The 18,118-nt window shown below is 33.9% G+C and overlaps 2 protein-coding genes across 2 annotated transcripts; one reads left to right on the top strand and one right to left on the bottom strand.

Moving 5' to 3' along the window:
• Positions 1 to 243: 243 nt before the first annotated feature.
• On the bottom strand, positions 244 to 5,379 carry LOC122606468. Its single transcript, XM_043779322.1, has 7 exons — positions 5,318 to 5,379; positions 4,879 to 5,091; positions 4,377 to 4,405; positions 3,873 to 4,232; positions 3,519 to 3,767; positions 2,233 to 3,419; positions 244 to 2,005 (listed from the first exon to the last, which is right to left on the bottom strand). The coding sequence occupies exons 6-7, from the start codon at positions 2,816 to 2,818 to the stop codon at positions 567 to 569; spliced, it is 2,025 nt and encodes a 674-aa protein (XP_043635257.1). The 5' UTR covers positions 2,819 to 3,419; positions 3,519 to 3,767; positions 3,873 to 4,232; positions 4,377 to 4,405; positions 4,879 to 5,091; positions 5,318 to 5,379; the 3' UTR covers positions 244 to 566.
• A 5,129-nt stretch (positions 5,380 to 10,508) lies between these two features.
• On the top strand, positions 10,509 to 17,617 carry LOC122601414. The gene is made up of 8 exons (XM_043774176.1): positions 10,509 to 10,782; positions 11,139 to 12,331; positions 12,962 to 14,174; positions 14,371 to 14,650; positions 14,744 to 14,851; positions 14,932 to 15,210; positions 15,338 to 15,481; positions 17,031 to 17,617. Exons 2-8 carry the CDS (start codon positions 11,146 to 11,148, stop codon positions 17,217 to 17,219), a joined length of 3,399 nt encoding a protein of 1,132 aa, XP_043630111.1. The 5' UTR covers positions 10,509 to 10,782; positions 11,139 to 11,145; the 3' UTR covers positions 17,220 to 17,617.
• The last annotated feature ends 501 nt before the right edge of the window (positions 17,618 to 18,118 follow it).

The following is an 18,118-nucleotide window of genomic DNA, read 5'->3' as shown; positions in this document are numbered from 1 at the left end:
CTTATAAAGGGTTATAAACTATAAACAAATGTTACTAGTAAGAAACTTCAAATTAACTTACAATAAAGTAAAACATGTTTCCGCAAGCTAGCTACTACATTAATGACCAATCTATCTAATATACTAGTTTTTAAGCCCGTTCGTTGGACGGGTAGTTTCAAAATATAAAAAAAAATAGTTGTAATTTCCCTAGTTGGTTTGTAACTGATATACTCGTAACATAGACTAATTGACAGGATATAATAAGTTTCTAGACATAAACCAAACTTTATAGAACACAAAAACTATATAGTGAAATGATGATAAAATAGATTGCATAAAATCCAAACATAAAAAGACCTAAAATGAAAAACAAATAATATTTCTAACAAATAAAGTTGTCAAAGACCCTGAAGAACTTCTTTGTAGACAACGTTTGTGGTATGGTTCATAGGATGACCTTCTTCATCACATATAAGCACCTTCAAACCTTGTCTACTTTTGACCCTAGACAGTGCGACGTAAAGCTGCCCATGCGTGAAAACCGGTTTGGGCAAATAGAGGCCAACCATCCCCAACGATTGTCCTTAACTTTTGTTAGTAGTCATTGCAAAACAAACTGAAAGAGGAAACTGTCGTCGTTGAAATTGAAAAGGCATTTTCTTATCAGAACTTGTCAATTTCATACGGGGAATATAGGTGATAAGGCCAACATGACTTCCAGAAATAACAGTCGCCTCAATAACATGTTCACAGAGCCGTTTGACCTGCAATCGAGTACCATTACAAAGACCTTGTTGTTGATCCACATTTCTAAGTAACATGACAGGTGCACCCTCTCTCAAAGTTAATTTATGATTTGGAAGACCAGAAATTTTTATTCGGTTTAAAAAGTCTGGGGAGTATAAGTCTGGGCTCTCATTGGGATTTAAATCAGATTGACAAATAGTATCAGAACTTAGGTAAACCCTTTCGGCACCAGGAAGAGTATTCAACATCCTATCATTAATGAGGTTGACGGTATCATGTGTCGGCGCAAGTATTGCTCTGTCTTCAAAGTAGTTCTTCTCATATAATCGAGCAATGTAATCTGGATACACGCACTTGATAATGTCACTTATAAGAAGGTCCTCTAGTATGGGTATATCAGCCTCACCGTCATTCGGTCCGCAAAGACGACCATTACCAACTTTAAGTATCCAATCGGCAAACTCTTTGATTTCTTCTTGCTGTGTTCGGTTTGACCCCTGTTGTAGTCTGATGTTAACAGTAAGCTTGAGTACTGTACAATACTGCCATATATATGAAGATATGAGTGACACATTTACAATCTCACTCCTCGAACCACCAGGCACAACAGGAAGAATCTGACAAAAATCACCACCGAAAAAAATCACCTTTCCACCAAATGGCATGTTGTTTTTAAGTATGTCTCTAAAGGTTCTATCAAGAGACTCGAAAGAATGCCTATGGATCATAGGAGCTTCGTCCCAAATAATTAGGCTTGTTTGCGTTACCAAATCAGCCAACCAACTACCGGGCAAAATGTGACAAACGGAATCTTCATTGATGTTAATTGGAATTGCAAACCTTGAATGAGCAGTCCTACCACCATTGAGCAAGAGAGAAGCGATACCACTGGAAGCAACATTGAGGACAATTTTTCCTTTAGACCGTAATGCGGCTGATAAAGTTTTCCAAAGAAAGGTCTTCCCGGTTCCTCCATATCCATAAAGAAAAAATACACCACCCTTTTTTGCATGGACAGCATTCAGGATGGTATCGTACACTTCTTTTTGTTCGGCTGTTAAAGATTTACAAAGCCGGTCATGCTCTGCCGTCATTACAGATCTACTATACATCAATTCATCTTGGATAAGTCTGTTTGTAGAACCGTCAAACAACTCAGCGTCAATGGGGAAAGGCGTGTGTTCGTAGTTTCTTGGTGTCGTCTCATTGCTTTGCAATATATTTTCAATCTCCTTGAGAGCTAAGTTAAGCAGTTGATCAGCATCAAGCACCATGTCTACATATATATAAAGTAAAAAGTATCAATAAATAAGTAAATTTTGAGAAGTCAATTAAACAAAACGTCATACATACTTGCTTAAGTTAAAGGTAAGAAGTAAAAAATTCTCCGTATTTAATATGAGGTACTATATAAAAGAAAAGTAACTAACAACGTCGAGTTATTTAGTAAACGTATAAGAAACAAATAGAAATTGAGGTTAATAATTAAGTATAAGATGATACCAGGCCAATTATGGATTAAACGTGCCTTGTGAAGAATTCCTTCTGTAAGCAGTTCTTTAGTTTCATTCCAAACTTTATGAGGCTCGGCGAGACTATCAGTGATAATCATTGTGGCAAACAAAGTTCTAAGATAACCCCCTAAAGCATACTCATTTGCTTCTTTGATTGCTTCAATGTACTCTCTGTCGTCATCTAGTAAACCAAGAGCAAAGCAAGCATCTTTGTAGGTTCCGTGCACCCTGCCATTGACCCTTTTAATATCCTCATAAGATTTTGGTCCCTTTACCTTGTTCAAAAGAATGCGAAGATAATAAAGAGGACCTGCAGCTGGAGAACAATGATGAAGTCGGCCAACACTCGGAGGCCCTTTCCTCGGTGTCCATTTATTTAACTCACCATTCCACACAAAGGATTCTGGCATCTCAACATAGGACTTTTCACGTGCCTCCGGGTAATTTTTATTGCATTCAAACCAACCGAGGAAGATAGATGCATTAACAGATGGTTTGTTTGGCACATCTTCAAGGCAAACATCTTCATCCCATGTAACACTCTGTTCTCCCTCACAATGATAGGGAAGTCTCATTACAGCCGGCTTTCGATAATGAATATCGAAGGCAAAAATCCTCCATACAGCCTCACATGATGAAATGTGGCGACAATCATAGAAAAGGCTTATTTCATCAACATCACCTTTACTAATACCAAGTGTAGCTCTATCCTTACCCTTATTGATGTACTTAAATTTATAGAACCTACTTGGTTACACCACTCGACGTTGATATGGGCCTCATATCTTTTCAAGAGGAAAGAATTGTAACCCACAACAAATCTATTGTCCAAGGGAATCTTACCTTTGTAATATACTCTTCCATCCTTGCGCCTTTTATATATGGGATAACCATCATCATCGATTCTGGTTTGATCATTGTAATCCTTTGGGAAGTGTTTCGTACAAATGCCTTTTACAGTGCATGGGGCATCTGTGTTCGCTTTACCACATGGACCATGCATCATGAACTCCGTCACAAGCTTGTACAACTTAGGATCAGCCTTCTCATCCGGAAGCTATGCAGATATAACCCTATCAATATGTTCTGGAGTTGACAATTTGTATTGTTGGTCCAAGAAAACACAAATATGACTGTGTGGAAGACCTCTCTTTTGAAATTCAACAGTGTAAACAACTGCACATTTAGAAAGATTCACTTGGCATTATTTATTCAACAGATAAACCTAATAAGAAATTCAAAAGATAGTACATCAAAATAATTGTAGTATCTTACTTGCTATAGTTTCCCCAAAAATCTTTTCTTTTGTGATGTCTTTAATGAACTGATCAAGTTTAATTTTGAACATCCTTGATATAGTAGTTGGCTTGTCTTTAGGTTTTAAACTAACAGACCTTTTGAGCTTCCTACGGATTTCAGGCCATTTTGGGCTACACGTGAATGTTAAGAAAAGATTCGGATATCCAAATGCCTTGACCAATGCCATTGCATCAAGGTAATTTTGAACCATGTGTCTCTGCCCCCCTTACAAATTATACGTAAAAGAAATAAAAAACAATGGAGACATATTAGTAAATAATTAAGCAGAATAAATAATAAAGGTCAGTTATCTTATATAGGATATATAACCTGTAAAAGACGAAGGTAAGACCGTGCGTTTTCCAACAGAGGAGCTATCTGTAGTTCCAGCATTAACCGCCTGTTTTACAGCAGACAAAGGAGCACTTCTAAATTTCTTTTGATGATTTCGAAAGTATGACATTCTCTCTGCCTCAATCATTGTATAAGTATCGACTAAATACTGCTGATACAGTTTTCCTGAATTGAGTAATAGTGAAAATCCTTCCTCTCTTTCCTGAATCTTGTATGCAACAATTGACGCATAGTCACTCGTGATCTGGTAGTGACGGATGTACCATCCTCCTGAACCTCTCTGTGTGGTATATCTATTCTGTAACCGTCTTCAGCATATGGTAGCAATAACGGGTACTGCAGAGCAAGATAAGAAGGATGTAACTCGCTAATTCTTCTAAGTTGGCCATATGACAAAGTTATATCACAAAACATTATATGACAAAGTTAAACATTTAATAATTTGTTAAGACAAAACATTAGAAAATAAACCATATAAACCTTCAACAGAAGTGGAATCCATATAGAACCTGCAAAACGTGAAGAAAAGCATAAGTGTAGACTTTACATGGGAAATCAATAAAGAAAAATGGTTAACTAATCATCATTAAAATTAGAATTTGATATGGAAAAAGACATACGTATAAAAAATGACTGTTTTTTTTTTATGTGCGCAGACTGTTGTGGTGAATAAATTAGATTAGTAGGAATGAAATATATATAGATTGAGATGAGATGAGTTATTATCTTATTTTAAATAAACAAGAATTTGAAATGTCACCAAGAATTGAGGATATATGTTAGCTTTGGATAAGAAAGTTGTAGAATTTAAAAGTTTTACTGGCTGAATTTTAGGAGTTTTTAAACTTAAAAAGGTTCTGTTATATAGTTTAGGAATTTTACATTTTTTAATCTTGTGTTGTATATTTTCGTAGAGATGGTTTATTTTTTCTAAACGTAAACTAAAGAAACAAAAATATATGTAACAGATTAAAAAACAAACCTGCTGATGAACTCAAGTATTCTCAATGAGGCATTATAGCAAACACTTTGTGGGCATTCAATACTTCAGCATAAAATTCAGCCGCATAGCAAATGAATTCAAGCAAATATAGTTTACCTAAGTGTTTCCTCCAACATATAATCTTACAACAACGATAAATGTACGTCTTCATCAATATTATTTGATTCTTCCATAATTTGACCATGAATAAATCTACATATCAAAGAAACCCATATGTTATAAGCTATATTAATTCAACACACAATCCATTGTTTTACTATAGCATAACAATAACAATTTATCATTTTAATTATACCATACAACATATTCTCTGCTTGATTGAGAACATCAAATATGAAGCCATTATATTTTCATCAAGCTTACATACATCAGGAAAATGATTCAATTTTCCTATAAAAAGTAAATTTAAACATGGAACCTGGAATGGAAGTTCGATTCGATCGATTGGTACAGAAACAAAGGTCCAAGGCAAACATACATGAGGATAGATAGATCGATATATTTGTTTTTATTTTAATTTTCAGATGGGAGAGTTTTTTTTTTAGTTGGAATTTGAAAAAGGTATTTTGGAATAATTATGAAAAAGATAAGGAAATTATCATTATTAGAATTAGAAAAGGAAAAAAGAAAAAGGAAAATATAGAATGGAACGATGGGCGGGAATTGGTACTCTCAAGGTGGGCTCTGGTAACTCCAAAGCCTTTTTCAATATCCTGTTTTAGTTAGTATTGAGATTGAGATAGTACGAGTAACAAAAATCATACGACACGGTAATTTCATCAAACACCTCAAAAAATCTGTCATGTAGCTCGGCTTCAAGAATGCGTGCAGTTCCTTAGCCCATTTCTAATCCTACTTACAAACCAAACATCTCCGTAACGTTGTCTAGGCAAATCTGAAATGAAACTTTAAGAGAATAATCGAATATGATACATTTTACTATGCAGATGAATGTGTTAAGAGTGGTAAAAGCAAGACGTGTAGGTGGATCTCCATTCAGGATCCCCATTCCTGTCTATTAAATATATAGGGCACCATATATAAACGGAGCTAGCAAGGTATAGAGGATACTCGTCACCCACAACTAAGATAACTTATATAAATTTCCATTTCCAAAGCTTAAATCGATGTTGATTTCACCAATTGGCCCTTCAATCAAGCAACTGACCTACTTTAATGTTAAATCCTATCTCTGCCACTGCTACTAACATACTTTTCTATGGCCTATGTTGTATGAAATTTTAGGAGTGAGTTTTAGGCTTTGTAATGATATGCGCTAAAGTTTAACTAATCCTTGTCTTGTCGCTAGCTAGCAACCTTCCATATAGAACTCTGCTAATATTCGGATTCCTTGCCTTGTCTACTACATCTCCATGAAAAGTCAATAATGGTGTTGACCTGCAAGTAATACTAAAATGTCATCCATTTATTCGTAAGCATGTTTTTCCACTTGAGATTCCAGTTCATTTGTAACATTAAGACACTCGACACCAGTCTTTAATTTCGACTAATAAAAGTAGCTAATGGCAATATAGATTATAGACTGCCATGTAATAATTAGTGATAGTAAAAGTATAATTAGGCATGACAAAAGTCAGATGCTTCTAGCTTATTGCTTATGGCGTTACGATTCATTATATTTTTTTTGCCCACATGAATAAGTGACTGGTCGAAATAGTCTAAAATTATAGATACAAAAAAAAAAAAATTTTTTTAATGTATTAAGAAATTATGGCTGTCTTAACAATGGGTGTTAAATTGGGTTATGCTAAACTTAATTCTAAATATTGTTGTCACTTGTCAAGGATAGCTTAAGCCAATTAACTACCTCTCATTGATTATGAGAAGCACCCTTAATTATTTAAAGAACAACACCACCACTTAGAGCGGAGCTCTTCTCATAACAACTTGTGACAAACACCCCTCTATCACAATATGTTATTCCCAACCTTTTTTTTTTTTTTTTTTTGCAAATTACCAAATTTATAGATGTTTTTAGTTCTTTATTATTGTCCTAAAATAACCACACATTTTTTGCAAATTACTCTCAACTATAAGTAGACATTTAAATAATCACACTTGCATAAGACATAAAAGTATAAAACTAAAAAATATATTAAGATTAAAACAAGTTGACTTATATTATTCAAGTTATCCTTTTTTTTTTTTTTTGTATCATGGATCCATGGTAACATCAACATGATGGGCCACCCGTAATTAATTTACGAATATGAAGTGTAAACCCCACTGTACCTCGACATATCTTCTTATAAACCCTAGCATCAATTAATTAAAGATGTGAACATCTTCTCTTATTTGTATACTAGATGGGTACCCGCGCAATGCGGCGATACTTTTGAAAAGGTGATGGTTAAATGTGTCGGTATCTTTTTGCAGTTAAACAGAGAAAGCGAGGGAGAGATGAAACCAAACTTTTTGTAGGTTAATGTTGATTGCCATCGAGATGAAACTAATTTTTATATTAGGGTTCAGGCGAGAGCAAGAGAGAAGGGGATTAGGGATAGACATTGGGAAATAGATGGAAGGGTAGTACGGAAAAATCACTTAAAAGAGTGAAAGAATATTTGTTTGTAGGAAGGTATAATAGGTATTTCAAAGGTAAAATGATTGAAAAGAAAATAGGTAGTTTGCTTTAATATAGAGTATAGATAGATATAGATTATAACAAGAGTTAATTATTGCGATTTATTCATTTTTGTGATCGATTTATATTTTTCCTTGAGAATTTTTTTAATAAAATATATTCTAGCTACTCAATTTATTACGGCTTATATTTGTGAAGAGGATGTAACATTGAAAATGAAAATTCCAAATTAACCCATATATAACAAAACTGATGTAAATCGCAATCTCAGTATTTTGAATATATTAATATATTAAAATATTTATATGTGATAGAGTTCTATATTTAAGCTAGATATACGATGGTCATATATTCTCAACCCTCATTCATACATATTTATAAAGGGGAGCAATTAAATGAAAACACTTAAAAACTTCATTTTGATGGATTAAAAGTCCATAAAACTAACATAGTGTATAACTAATTATCATAATATAAGTGTTTAACAACACATTGACCTATCGATAAAATCATATTTTTTGTTTTGTTATTCATCGAAATGGATGCTCAAAATAAAAAACGTGATTTTTTTTTATTTTGATATATTAATGTGTTATTGGATACTTGATAATGATAATTAGTTATAAACTATGTTAATTTTATGGACTTTTAATGCCTCAAAATGATGTTTTTAAGTGTTCTTCCCATAATTTTATTTTAAAAATGTTGTAATTGAAAAACCACCATATATAGATATATATAAATTGCATGTATATAGGCCCTATCCTTCTTTATCAACGGACAACAAAGTATATTCCATGTAATATGAGCATTGTTGTAAAATTCACCGAGTAGAGCCGAGTACTCTCCAAGTACTCGTTACAAGGTATGGTGTCGAGTAGAACCGAGTCGGCCGATCATTCCGAGTACTCCCTGACTTGGCCATTTTGACCCCCGAGTACTCACCGCATTTACCCGAATACTCCCAACTCACTTGTCAACCGACCTGGGAACAATTAGCGACTTCCGCAATCTTGAATATGAGTGTCATTGACTAAATTAAGTTGACATTGTAATGATAAGAATTAATGAGTTAGAATATAAAAACAAAATCAAAGCAATTTTAAAATCCATATCAGTATATCACCTATTGAAGACAGTAAAAAATGTACTCGGGACCAAGTTATTAAATTTTGACGACTATTCAAAAAAAAAATAATAAAAAAAAAAAATGTCCATACCATCATATTGACTTAAAAAGGTCAAACTAAAATCTATCATAGTTTAGTAACTCATAAACCTTGATATAATAACATCAATGCAAAGGATCCATTCTATTATATTGTGTAATGTTTGAATCACATGTCGAACAAATATTGAAACGATTTTCAATATAAAGAATGTTTTCCAAACGAAAATCATAAATGAAATCACAATCTTAACTTTCATGTGGCTATTAAACAAGACCAAACTACCACTTTGACTTGGGAAAATTTGAAATCTTTCAAACATTTCTAACTGTTTGATGTGAGTTGAGGTTTTTTATTTTGTTTTTCTCAATTCAGGGCTTTAATGAATTTAAATATTTAAGTGGTGTAATATTGCAATCTATTGGTGCTATGTTTTTCTAGCACCTCATTATTAGTCTAATAAAATATTTCAGTTTGTTTTTCAAAGGAAAATCATTGATATAAAGACAACTTTTGAACTTTTTTATTACATGTTTTTAAATTGAATTTAAAAACTAAGACTCTAGTGAAATCAAATAATTAAAACCTAATGAACTTAATTAAAATAAGGTTACGTTTGTTTAGGACTTAATGAACTTAATTCAAAAGTATTTAACTTATTAAGTCAATTAAAATGGTTTGTTTTTGACTTAATAATTAAAAAAAATAATTATATTAACTTAATATAGATATACATTATTTAAATATTTCGTCACTTAGTTCATTCAGTAATTTAATGATGAAAAAACAAATTTACCTAGAGTTAAATTAGGGATTTTGTAAGCAATGTCTTGAAAATAATGGTTAAATTCCATATTATTTTGAAAATGATAATCAGTTTCTGAGAAAGATATGATAACCAGCTAGATACCAACATTTCCATATAATTATAATAATCTTTCACTAGTTTATAAACATGGAAAACAAATATTTATAAACGAACATGGTACCCGTGTAATGCGGTGACGGTGGTAGAGAAGGTGGTCTAAGAGTGTTTGTAGTGGTTCACACCACCACACCAAGTGGTGTGACACATCAGCACAACATCAACACTACACAATACTACCCAACAACCACACCACATCCGTAACAATAAACATACCACACCATATTTTTATATTAAAATATAACTTTCCAACATATATTGAAAAGAAAGGAAAGCAACCACCCCACTCTAACTTCAAAGTGGAACCATCAACCTTGGTACTTCCACCCCACATGTACGCCGAACTTGTAATAGAACCACATCATGTGGTTGGTGTCCTTTCTTCTACCCTGACAACCCCATACACCATTACATACCCTCTAATGGTGTTGGTGATGGTACTATTGGTGATGGTGACGGTGTCAAATGGTGTAGGTTGATGTAATTGTGATAGTGATAGTAGAAATGTTTAGAAGATCAGGGCTTAAAGTGTTAATTATTAAAATAAAAGTTTAAAGTGTAAATTATAATTTATTAAGAATAAAACATAAAAAATAAAGGGTAATTCTGATAATTCAAAGGTAGAATTACCAAAAATAAAAAGATGCAATTTTTTTTACAAGGGAGTTAGAAAAAGATAAAAATGATTATATATTCCAAAGTATAAGTATAAGTATAAGTTGAACTCAAATGACCTAATCCGAATAAACAAAAATCTGATTAATCAAATGTAGCCAAATAACACTCCATCCACAAGCATGGAGGAATATACCCAAATCAAAAAATGAAAAAAATATATAAAAAAGAACTTAAATACTCCCAAACTCTCTCTTTCTCTTTCTAGGGCATCTTCAATTCATCATCATCATCAGCATCCCTTCTATTCGCCATTTATCAATCAATCAATTAATTACCCATAAATAAATCAAAGAATTAAATTCCATTTCTTTACTTCCGAATCCCACATTCTCATTTCTTGGTTTCTCATCATTAATTCCCTCTTTTCCCTCTCAATTTTCCATTTTTATACTCAATTAGGTTTAAATCTGACCTATATATACACACAAAAAGATTTGTATTTTGTAATATTTAGGGTTAAAGCTTAGAAGATCCGCACTCTAATCACTTTCTTTATGAAGATTTAGGTATCAAGTTTTCATCTTTACTCATTTCTTTTACATATATATAATTTCTGTATATCTATATATGTGTTTGTTTGTATTTCTACAATATGGGATTTAATTTGAAGTTTTTTGAATAGGATCAATAGAAAAAGGAACTTTTTTTATAATGTTTATTGTGAATTTGTAGTTGGCAAAGTAACATTTTGATATACTAATGACAAGATTATACATATAGTGATATAGATACCATTTATATTGATATTTTGTGTTAAAGATTGGGTTTTTATGTATGTGTTTGTAGAAATGATGAAGGGTTATGTAGGAATTTGTGTGTAATATAAAGGGTTTTTTTTGTTGGTTATATTTTACTGTTGCAGTTTGGGAATGGAAGACTCGAGGGTCGATGTGATACTTGAGTTTTTACGGAGGAATAACTTTGCTAGAGCTGAGGCGGCATTGCGAAGCGAGATTGATAAACGACCTGATTTGAATGGGTTTATGCAAGGGCTTAGTATGGAGGAGAAGGATTCGGGGGGAGGGTTGTTAGAAAATGTGAGTAGGGCGAAAGCTGGCGCTGGTGGAAACGAAGGGAAGAATTCTTCAGTGAGTGATGAGGTTTTAAAGGAAAAGCATATTGTGAAAGAGGTAGAACGTGGGACGGGAAGAAATGGACCGGATAGTAAATGGGAAATCGCATCGTTTGATGGAGAGCAGAACAGTGAGCCGGTTGGAGCGAGGAATGAGACTTTTATGTTTTCTAATGGTTCAGAGGACAACCTGCTTGATTTATATACTTGGAGATTTAATCCTAATAATGGGTATACTGATCCTTGTGATGACGATGATGGTATTGGAACCGAAAATGCAAAGGAATATGAAGTTTCTTCTCAATCAAAGATTCATCCATCTGAGGTTGCTGATATAGGAAGACTCCACAGGAAAGTGGCAGAAGAAACTGGTTCTTCTGGGGATGCAAAAGTGTTGTTGCTTGGGCCTGTAAGTAATAGTAAGGTGAATTCGGTGCCAATTATTGAGCCCAAGGAGCTTAATCTTCAACATCCAAAAAAGGTTGCCATGTCAAAAGATGAATTTGTGGATAACCCATGGTCGAGAAATGATGAATTCAAACGTAGTTCATCAGAGCTGTGGAAGGATTGTTCGGTCAAAACAGTATTCCCGTTCCCTGAAGGAGATGCATCCACCAGTTATAATATGACAAGTCGTGGAGTTGGTGAGAAAGAAGATGGAAAACGAAAAACAGACAGCATTAGGGCAGCAATCAAAGAGCAAGAAAGTGAGATTGGAAGGGCTTTGTACTTTGGAAATACTCATGGAAGCAATGATCCACAAGCTTTTGTTGGCTTAGGTCTTCCAATCACATCTGACAATCATAAAGAAGAGCTACCTAGACTGGCACCTGTCAAACTCAAATCAGCTGAAAAACTGTCAAGTTTGACTTGGGAGGAGAAGCACGAACATGATGGGCCTGGACAGATTCTCAGTTCTGATAATGCTTATCTAATTGGGTCGTATCTAGATGTTCCTATTGGTCAAGAAATAAGTTCTTCAGGTACTTAAGCGTTACATATTAAATGATCTGAAATTGATTTAGTTGAAGTTATAGGTAGCATAACTGCTCTTTTGATACCTTAGTATTGTATTTTTTATTTATTTGAATTCTTAATTCTGGAACTTCTAGGAACTGATTACTGATGTGTCTGCCCACATTTGAACTCTTTTTCTTTAACAAGCTTTTCACTCCTTTTTATCTAGAATCCAGGAATTTGCTAATTTATGTTTGTTTCTTCTTCGTTAGCCTTGGTATGGACTTTTTTATGCTTGTTTAACTCATGCACATTGCACATATCTTGCTGTGTTTGTCCTATATAACTGTGCCGTAAGTATAGTACAGCCATTCTTCCATCTTTTCGTGTTCTCATTTTTTATGAATACAAGTCTGACGTTGACTTATTGATTTTTATTCTATATTTATTATTTCTGTGAACAGTTACTTACATTAGGAGTAGAGTTGACCTTTGTCATTGAACACTGGACTAAATATTAGTAAAATATAATCATCCCATGCATCTGATATGTAATAAGCAAAGATGATTTAATCAGTTGCTTTTTTTTGTTGATATTATTATGTGTTTCTTTGATAACTAGCATTTTTTTACTAGTTATTCCACTGGTGCTTTAGGTTTAAAAAGGCCCGTAGGTGGCAGCTGGCGCTCCATTAGTCAGGGGATCACAGAAGACACTTCGGATCTTGTATCTGGTTTTGCAACTATTGGTGATGGAATGAGTGGATCTATTGATTATCCACATGAGTATTGGGATTCTGATGAGTATGACGATGATGATGATGTTGGCTATATGAGACAACCTATTGAAGATGAAACGTGGTTTCTAGCTCATGAAATTGATTACCCAAGCGATAACGAAAAAGGAACGGTTCCAGATCCTCAAGAAAGAGTTCCAAATAAAACTGATGATGACGATCAATCATTTGCAGAAGAAGATTCATACTTATCTGGTGACCAGTATTTTCATTCGAAAAACGTTGATCCAGTCAATAATATGGGTGTTCAGTATGATGGAGAATTAATGGACGAAGAGGAGTTGAGTTTGATGAGTGCAGAGCCCGTGTGGCAGGGATTCGTCACGCCAACAAATGAACTTGTGATGTTTGGTGAAGGCAAAGGGGCAAATGAGGGTCGTAGGCCCCATATACCTGAGCTTCCTATAGATAACGAACAACACGGTTCAGTTAGATCAATTGGTGTGGGGATCAACAGTGACATTGGGGATTTTGGCAGTGAGGTACGGGACAACTTAATCGGAGGTAGTAGTGAGGGTGACATTGAGTACTTCCATGATGATGACGTCAGTATTACTCCACACGACTCTGAGAAAAAGTATCTTGAAAAATTCAAGAAAGAGAAAAAGAGAACAGCCGTATCTAATTCAAATAAAATAATCTCAGTGAATGATGTTGGATTTTCTTTTCCCCCTCCTAGAGACGGCGAGTTAGCGGCTGTTTCTAGTAAACCTGAGGTATCAAAGTCAAACAACATTAGTGTCATAGGTGATGAAAATGATGACTTGCTGCCACCATGGAGACGGAAAAGCACTGATTCTTCACCTGGTAAAAGTTCAAGGGAAGAAGATGATTATGGCGATGTTGCAGATTCAGAATATTCAGGCCCGTCAATGCCCACAAATTCTGGTGTTATGGAAGGGACTCATCTTAAAAAAGTGGAGGATGAGAAAGTTGCTGATCCAATAGAAGATCCAGGGGAATTATTGGAAGATGAGGAAGCAGTTGCTGTCCAAGAGCAAGTAAAGCAGATAAAGGCTCAGGAAGAAGAATATGAGACCTTCAATCTTAAAATTGTGCATAGGAAAAACAGGTATGTATTAATTTACAATCAAATTGCAGTAAGGGGAAAGGAATACCTCTTTTTACAGAATAAATTCAAGGGATTTGTTAAAGAAGATTATTTTGGTAATGGTGGACAATACCTCTAGTAAATTGTAAACTAAAATTTTTATTTAGTGATTGAGTTGAACTGGTAAACTCCTAATATATCTATTTATGTTGTTCAGGACTGGCTTTGAAGAGGACAAGAATTTTCATGTAGTTTTAAATTCTGTCCTTGCTGGCCGCTATCATGTAACTGAGTATCTTGGATCTGCTGCATTCAGTAAAGCTATTCAAGCACACGACCTTCATACCGGCATGGATGTGTGTGTGAAAATCATTAAAAATAATAAAGACTTCTTTGACCAGAGTCTTGATGAGATAAAGCTCTTAAAGTTTGTCAATAAACATGATCCTGGTGATAAATATCATCTTCTCAGACTCTATGATTACTTTTATTACCGAGTAAGTATTTATATTCTTTATGTCTAACATATTTTCCACTGTTGGGTAATAATACTTGCATCAATACGTTTTGTTCCTTGTTTGTATTTTCAGGAGCATCTGTTAATTGTATGTGAACTTCTTAAGGCAAACTTATATGAATTCCATAAGTTCAATAGAGAATCAGGCGGAGAGGTTTATTTCACAATGCCAAGATTGCAGGTCTGTTTTACTTGTTTATCCACTCTATTAAATTAAAGTAAATTATTATTTATTTACTTCCCTTTTATGTATATGTGCAGTCAATAACCATCCAGTGCTTGGAAGCACTTCAGTTTTTGCATGGTCTTGGGCTTATACACTGTGATCTGAAGCCTGAGAATATTTTGGTGAAGAGCTACAGTAGATGTGAAGTGAAGGTGATTGATCTAGGAAGTAGCTGTTTTGAAACAGATCACCTCTGCTCCTACGTGCAGTCTAGGTCTTACCGTGCACCTGAAGTTATTTTAGGTCTGCCTTATGATAAAAAGATTGATATCTGGTCCCTTGGCTGCATCTTGGCTGAACTCTGCACTGGAAATGTAAGAGTTTTATGGTGTGATATTATATACAGTCATGATTTTAGTATATTTGAATAATTTTGAGTATGTAATCGGTGGGGTTATCTGCTGAATTGTTTAAAACTAATATAATCTATTTTTGTTGTAGGTTCTTTTTCAAAATGATTCACCGGCTACTTTGCTTGCCAGGGTGATTGGAATTGTATGTCCAATTGACCAAGATATGCTTGCAAAAGGACGAGATACACATAAATACTTCACCAAAAATCACATGCTTTATGAACGTAACCAGGTACAATAGTTCTCTTGACACTTCATTTCCACTCAAACTGACAGATCTATCGGTTTACACCGTTTTGCATTTATAATGTTTCATTTTACTGGGAGTTTGATGTGTCTAATGCTTCAATGCTCCATTTTTTGGGGAAATGCTTACTAGGGCTGTGCAGTATGTGAATGATGGAAAGGTGATAGTGTAAATTTTTTCTATATTTGCTGAGCTATATAATAGAACTATGAAAGAAAATGCTTATATTTTAAGATAAAGAAAATAGTATTATGAAGCAACACGACCATAATAGTGCTCTTCCTTATCTTTTTTCATATTCGTAAGTTTTTCATCATGAGTAACAATAACCAAAAGTTCTAATACAAAGGATTATCAAGTTTAGTTTCAGTCATTGAATCTGGAATTAGTTTTTTTTTAAAAGAGGTTGAATCTCTACTGTAAGGTTTTGATATGGGTTCCAAATGTGCCGAACAAATAAGATCCTGGAAAATAGAACGAGTACTCCAGTGATTTTGACAGAATCTTGATACCTTTTTTATTTAAACTTAAACTTATCAAAGATCATGCAAGATAACAACTTGACTTGGTAGTTTTGACGATAGTTTATGGTTCTTTATGGAATCCAATGTGTAGAACAAATAAATTGACTAAATTAGGAGGATACTGAATGAAAGAGAAGGATCTGAAATTCTGAAAATGTTCACTTAGAATCTCCTCTTTGATGTCCTTCCATATATTAGTTCTATATGTATTCAGGAATCTTACCTGTCAGCTCAATTATAATATCTAGAGTACGATGATAACAGCTACTTGGGTTTTCTATTATTCTTTTTACATACAAAAAAAGATACTGTCATCTCTCCCTGCTGCTTATTTCATTACGACTATTTCTCTATTATTATCAAAAATTACGATGGTTAACAGGGGGTACACAATGGCAACTGATTTTAGGCTGCTTCACATTTTAGATAAAAGTTACAAATGGCTGCAACATACTTTTATTTCTGTCTGTTTTATGCATGGACTTTTTGTTTATTGATTGTGATTTCTGTATATTAGTTTGTATTGCATCACAATTTATAGGATAAATAATAGGTACATCACCATATTGCACAAAGAAAGTACATGGTCGAAAAGAGGATTATAGTCTGTAGTATGCTACCATCTATTGTGCATTTAACCTCTGTTATTTTAACTAGTGCAACTTGAGGGGATCTTAGCTCAGTAATGGAATAGGAATCCGGGATTGGGAATTCTTATTCTCATCGCATTAATGATGGTTGTTTGATATTTTAGAATATTGTCGATGTAGCTTCTTTGATTTAAATGGGAAAACCTTGAAAGTTAATAAATTTAACCTCAATGAACCATCGATATCACAATGGATTGGTAGAAGAAATTTCAGATTTTGTTTAATGTAACTGGGTATTTCAGGTTCATGGTTAAGTTTCCATTTGTCCATAGCATCTCTAATTTGTAACTAACAAAATTAAAGTTCTTATGATGGTACTCTGAACATCTATATAATTTGGTGCATCTTGCTTATCTCCAGGACACAAATAGATTGGAATACTTAATCCCAAAAAAGACATCTTTGAGGCATCGGTTACCAATGGGTGATCAAGGATTCATCGATTTTGTCTCTCATCTACTTGAAATTAACCCAAAGAAACGCCCTTCAGCCGCGGAGGCCTTGAAACACCCGTGGTTATCACATCCTTATGAGCCAATTTCATCTTAAAATGCTTGGATAAATACAAGTTACACACATGTAGCTTAATACTTGGGCTTTGGGATAGAGATGAGTTGCTTTTGATCTTCAAATGGGGTTCTATTCCACGTATGCAAAGTGCATAGAAAGTTATGTCGTGGTTGCTGGCAGGTGCCCTCTCCCTTGCCTAAGTTGTATTTTTATTTTGCACAACAAAAACTTGTATTTTTACCGATTTTGATTTGTGGTGATGGAAGCAAAATCTTCTTCAATCTTGTTGTACATGACGGTGTGGCGATTTAGTAATAGTTTGTGAAATAGCCATTTACCCAGTTTTTCGGTTGGCTTTTGTTGCAGCCTTTTGTGTAGGCATATGTTAGCCACACATGAACATGATAATCTTGATGCTATTCTTTTCTTTTTCCTAACGCTGTGTTTTTGTTCAATCATCTTTTTGCAAAGCACTTTTAAGATTTGTATGGAATTTAGGATTTAGTTTGTCTATGTTCAAAATGTTTATTTTCTTCTATTTCTTGGCAGTTTCATTCTCCTATATACTTAATTAACTGATCTTGCCAGTTCTGTATATATCTGAAATTTGCATACCTTGCATTTCCCAAATGTAATAACAAAATAAAATAAAATAAAAAGAGACGAGTGATGACTGATACAATCAAATTTCTACACTAAATTACAGATGATTCTTGTCATTTCAACTGATAAACCTATAAAACTTTAATGGCAAAGTGATGAATACGAGTGAAACTGTGAAAGTATGTGCCATCTTTCAAACTTGAGAGTTGAGACCCGATCACACGAATAACTAAATTGAAGCTTTGACTTTTCTTTTTTCTTTCTTTTTGATGACTTGGTTTACATTGTTCTTTTCTTTCCCTATATTTTACATCAACAAAGGCTATTGATTTGCC

Source organism: Erigeron canadensis, chromosome 1 (genome assembly GCF_010389155.1).
Source record: "Erigeron canadensis isolate Cc75 chromosome 1, C_canadensis_v1, whole genome shotgun sequence".
Taxonomy (NCBI): domain Eukaryota; kingdom Viridiplantae; phylum Streptophyta; class Magnoliopsida; order Asterales; family Asteraceae; genus Erigeron; species Erigeron canadensis.
Note: the sequence above shows the minus strand (reverse complement) of the source record. Positions and strands in the feature narration are given on the sequence as shown.

What these genes read in the sequence shown, in the direction of transcription:
- LOC122606468 (XM_043779322.1), bottom strand. Translation starts at nt 2,818, where the DNA reads ATGAGACTTCCCTATCATTGTGAGGGAGAACAGAGTGTTACATGGGAT. An exon ending in TTTAATCCATAATTGGCCTG is followed by an intron (nt 2,006 to 2,232) that starts GTATCATCTTAT and finishes ATATATATGTAG; the next exon opens with ACATGGTGCTTGATGCTGAT.
- LOC122601414 (XM_043774176.1), top strand. Translation starts at nt 11,146, where the DNA reads ATGGAAGACTCGAGGGTCGATGTGATACTTGAGTTTTTACGGAGGAAT. An exon ending in ATGATTACTTTTATTACCGA is followed by an intron (nt 14,651 to 14,743) that starts GTAAGTATTTAT and finishes TTGTATTTTCAG; the next exon opens with GAGCATCTGTTAATTGTATG. An exon ending in TCACAATGCCAAGATTGCAG is followed by an intron (nt 14,852 to 14,931) that starts GTCTGTTTTACT and finishes GTATATGTGCAG; the next exon opens with TCAATAACCATCCAGTGCTT.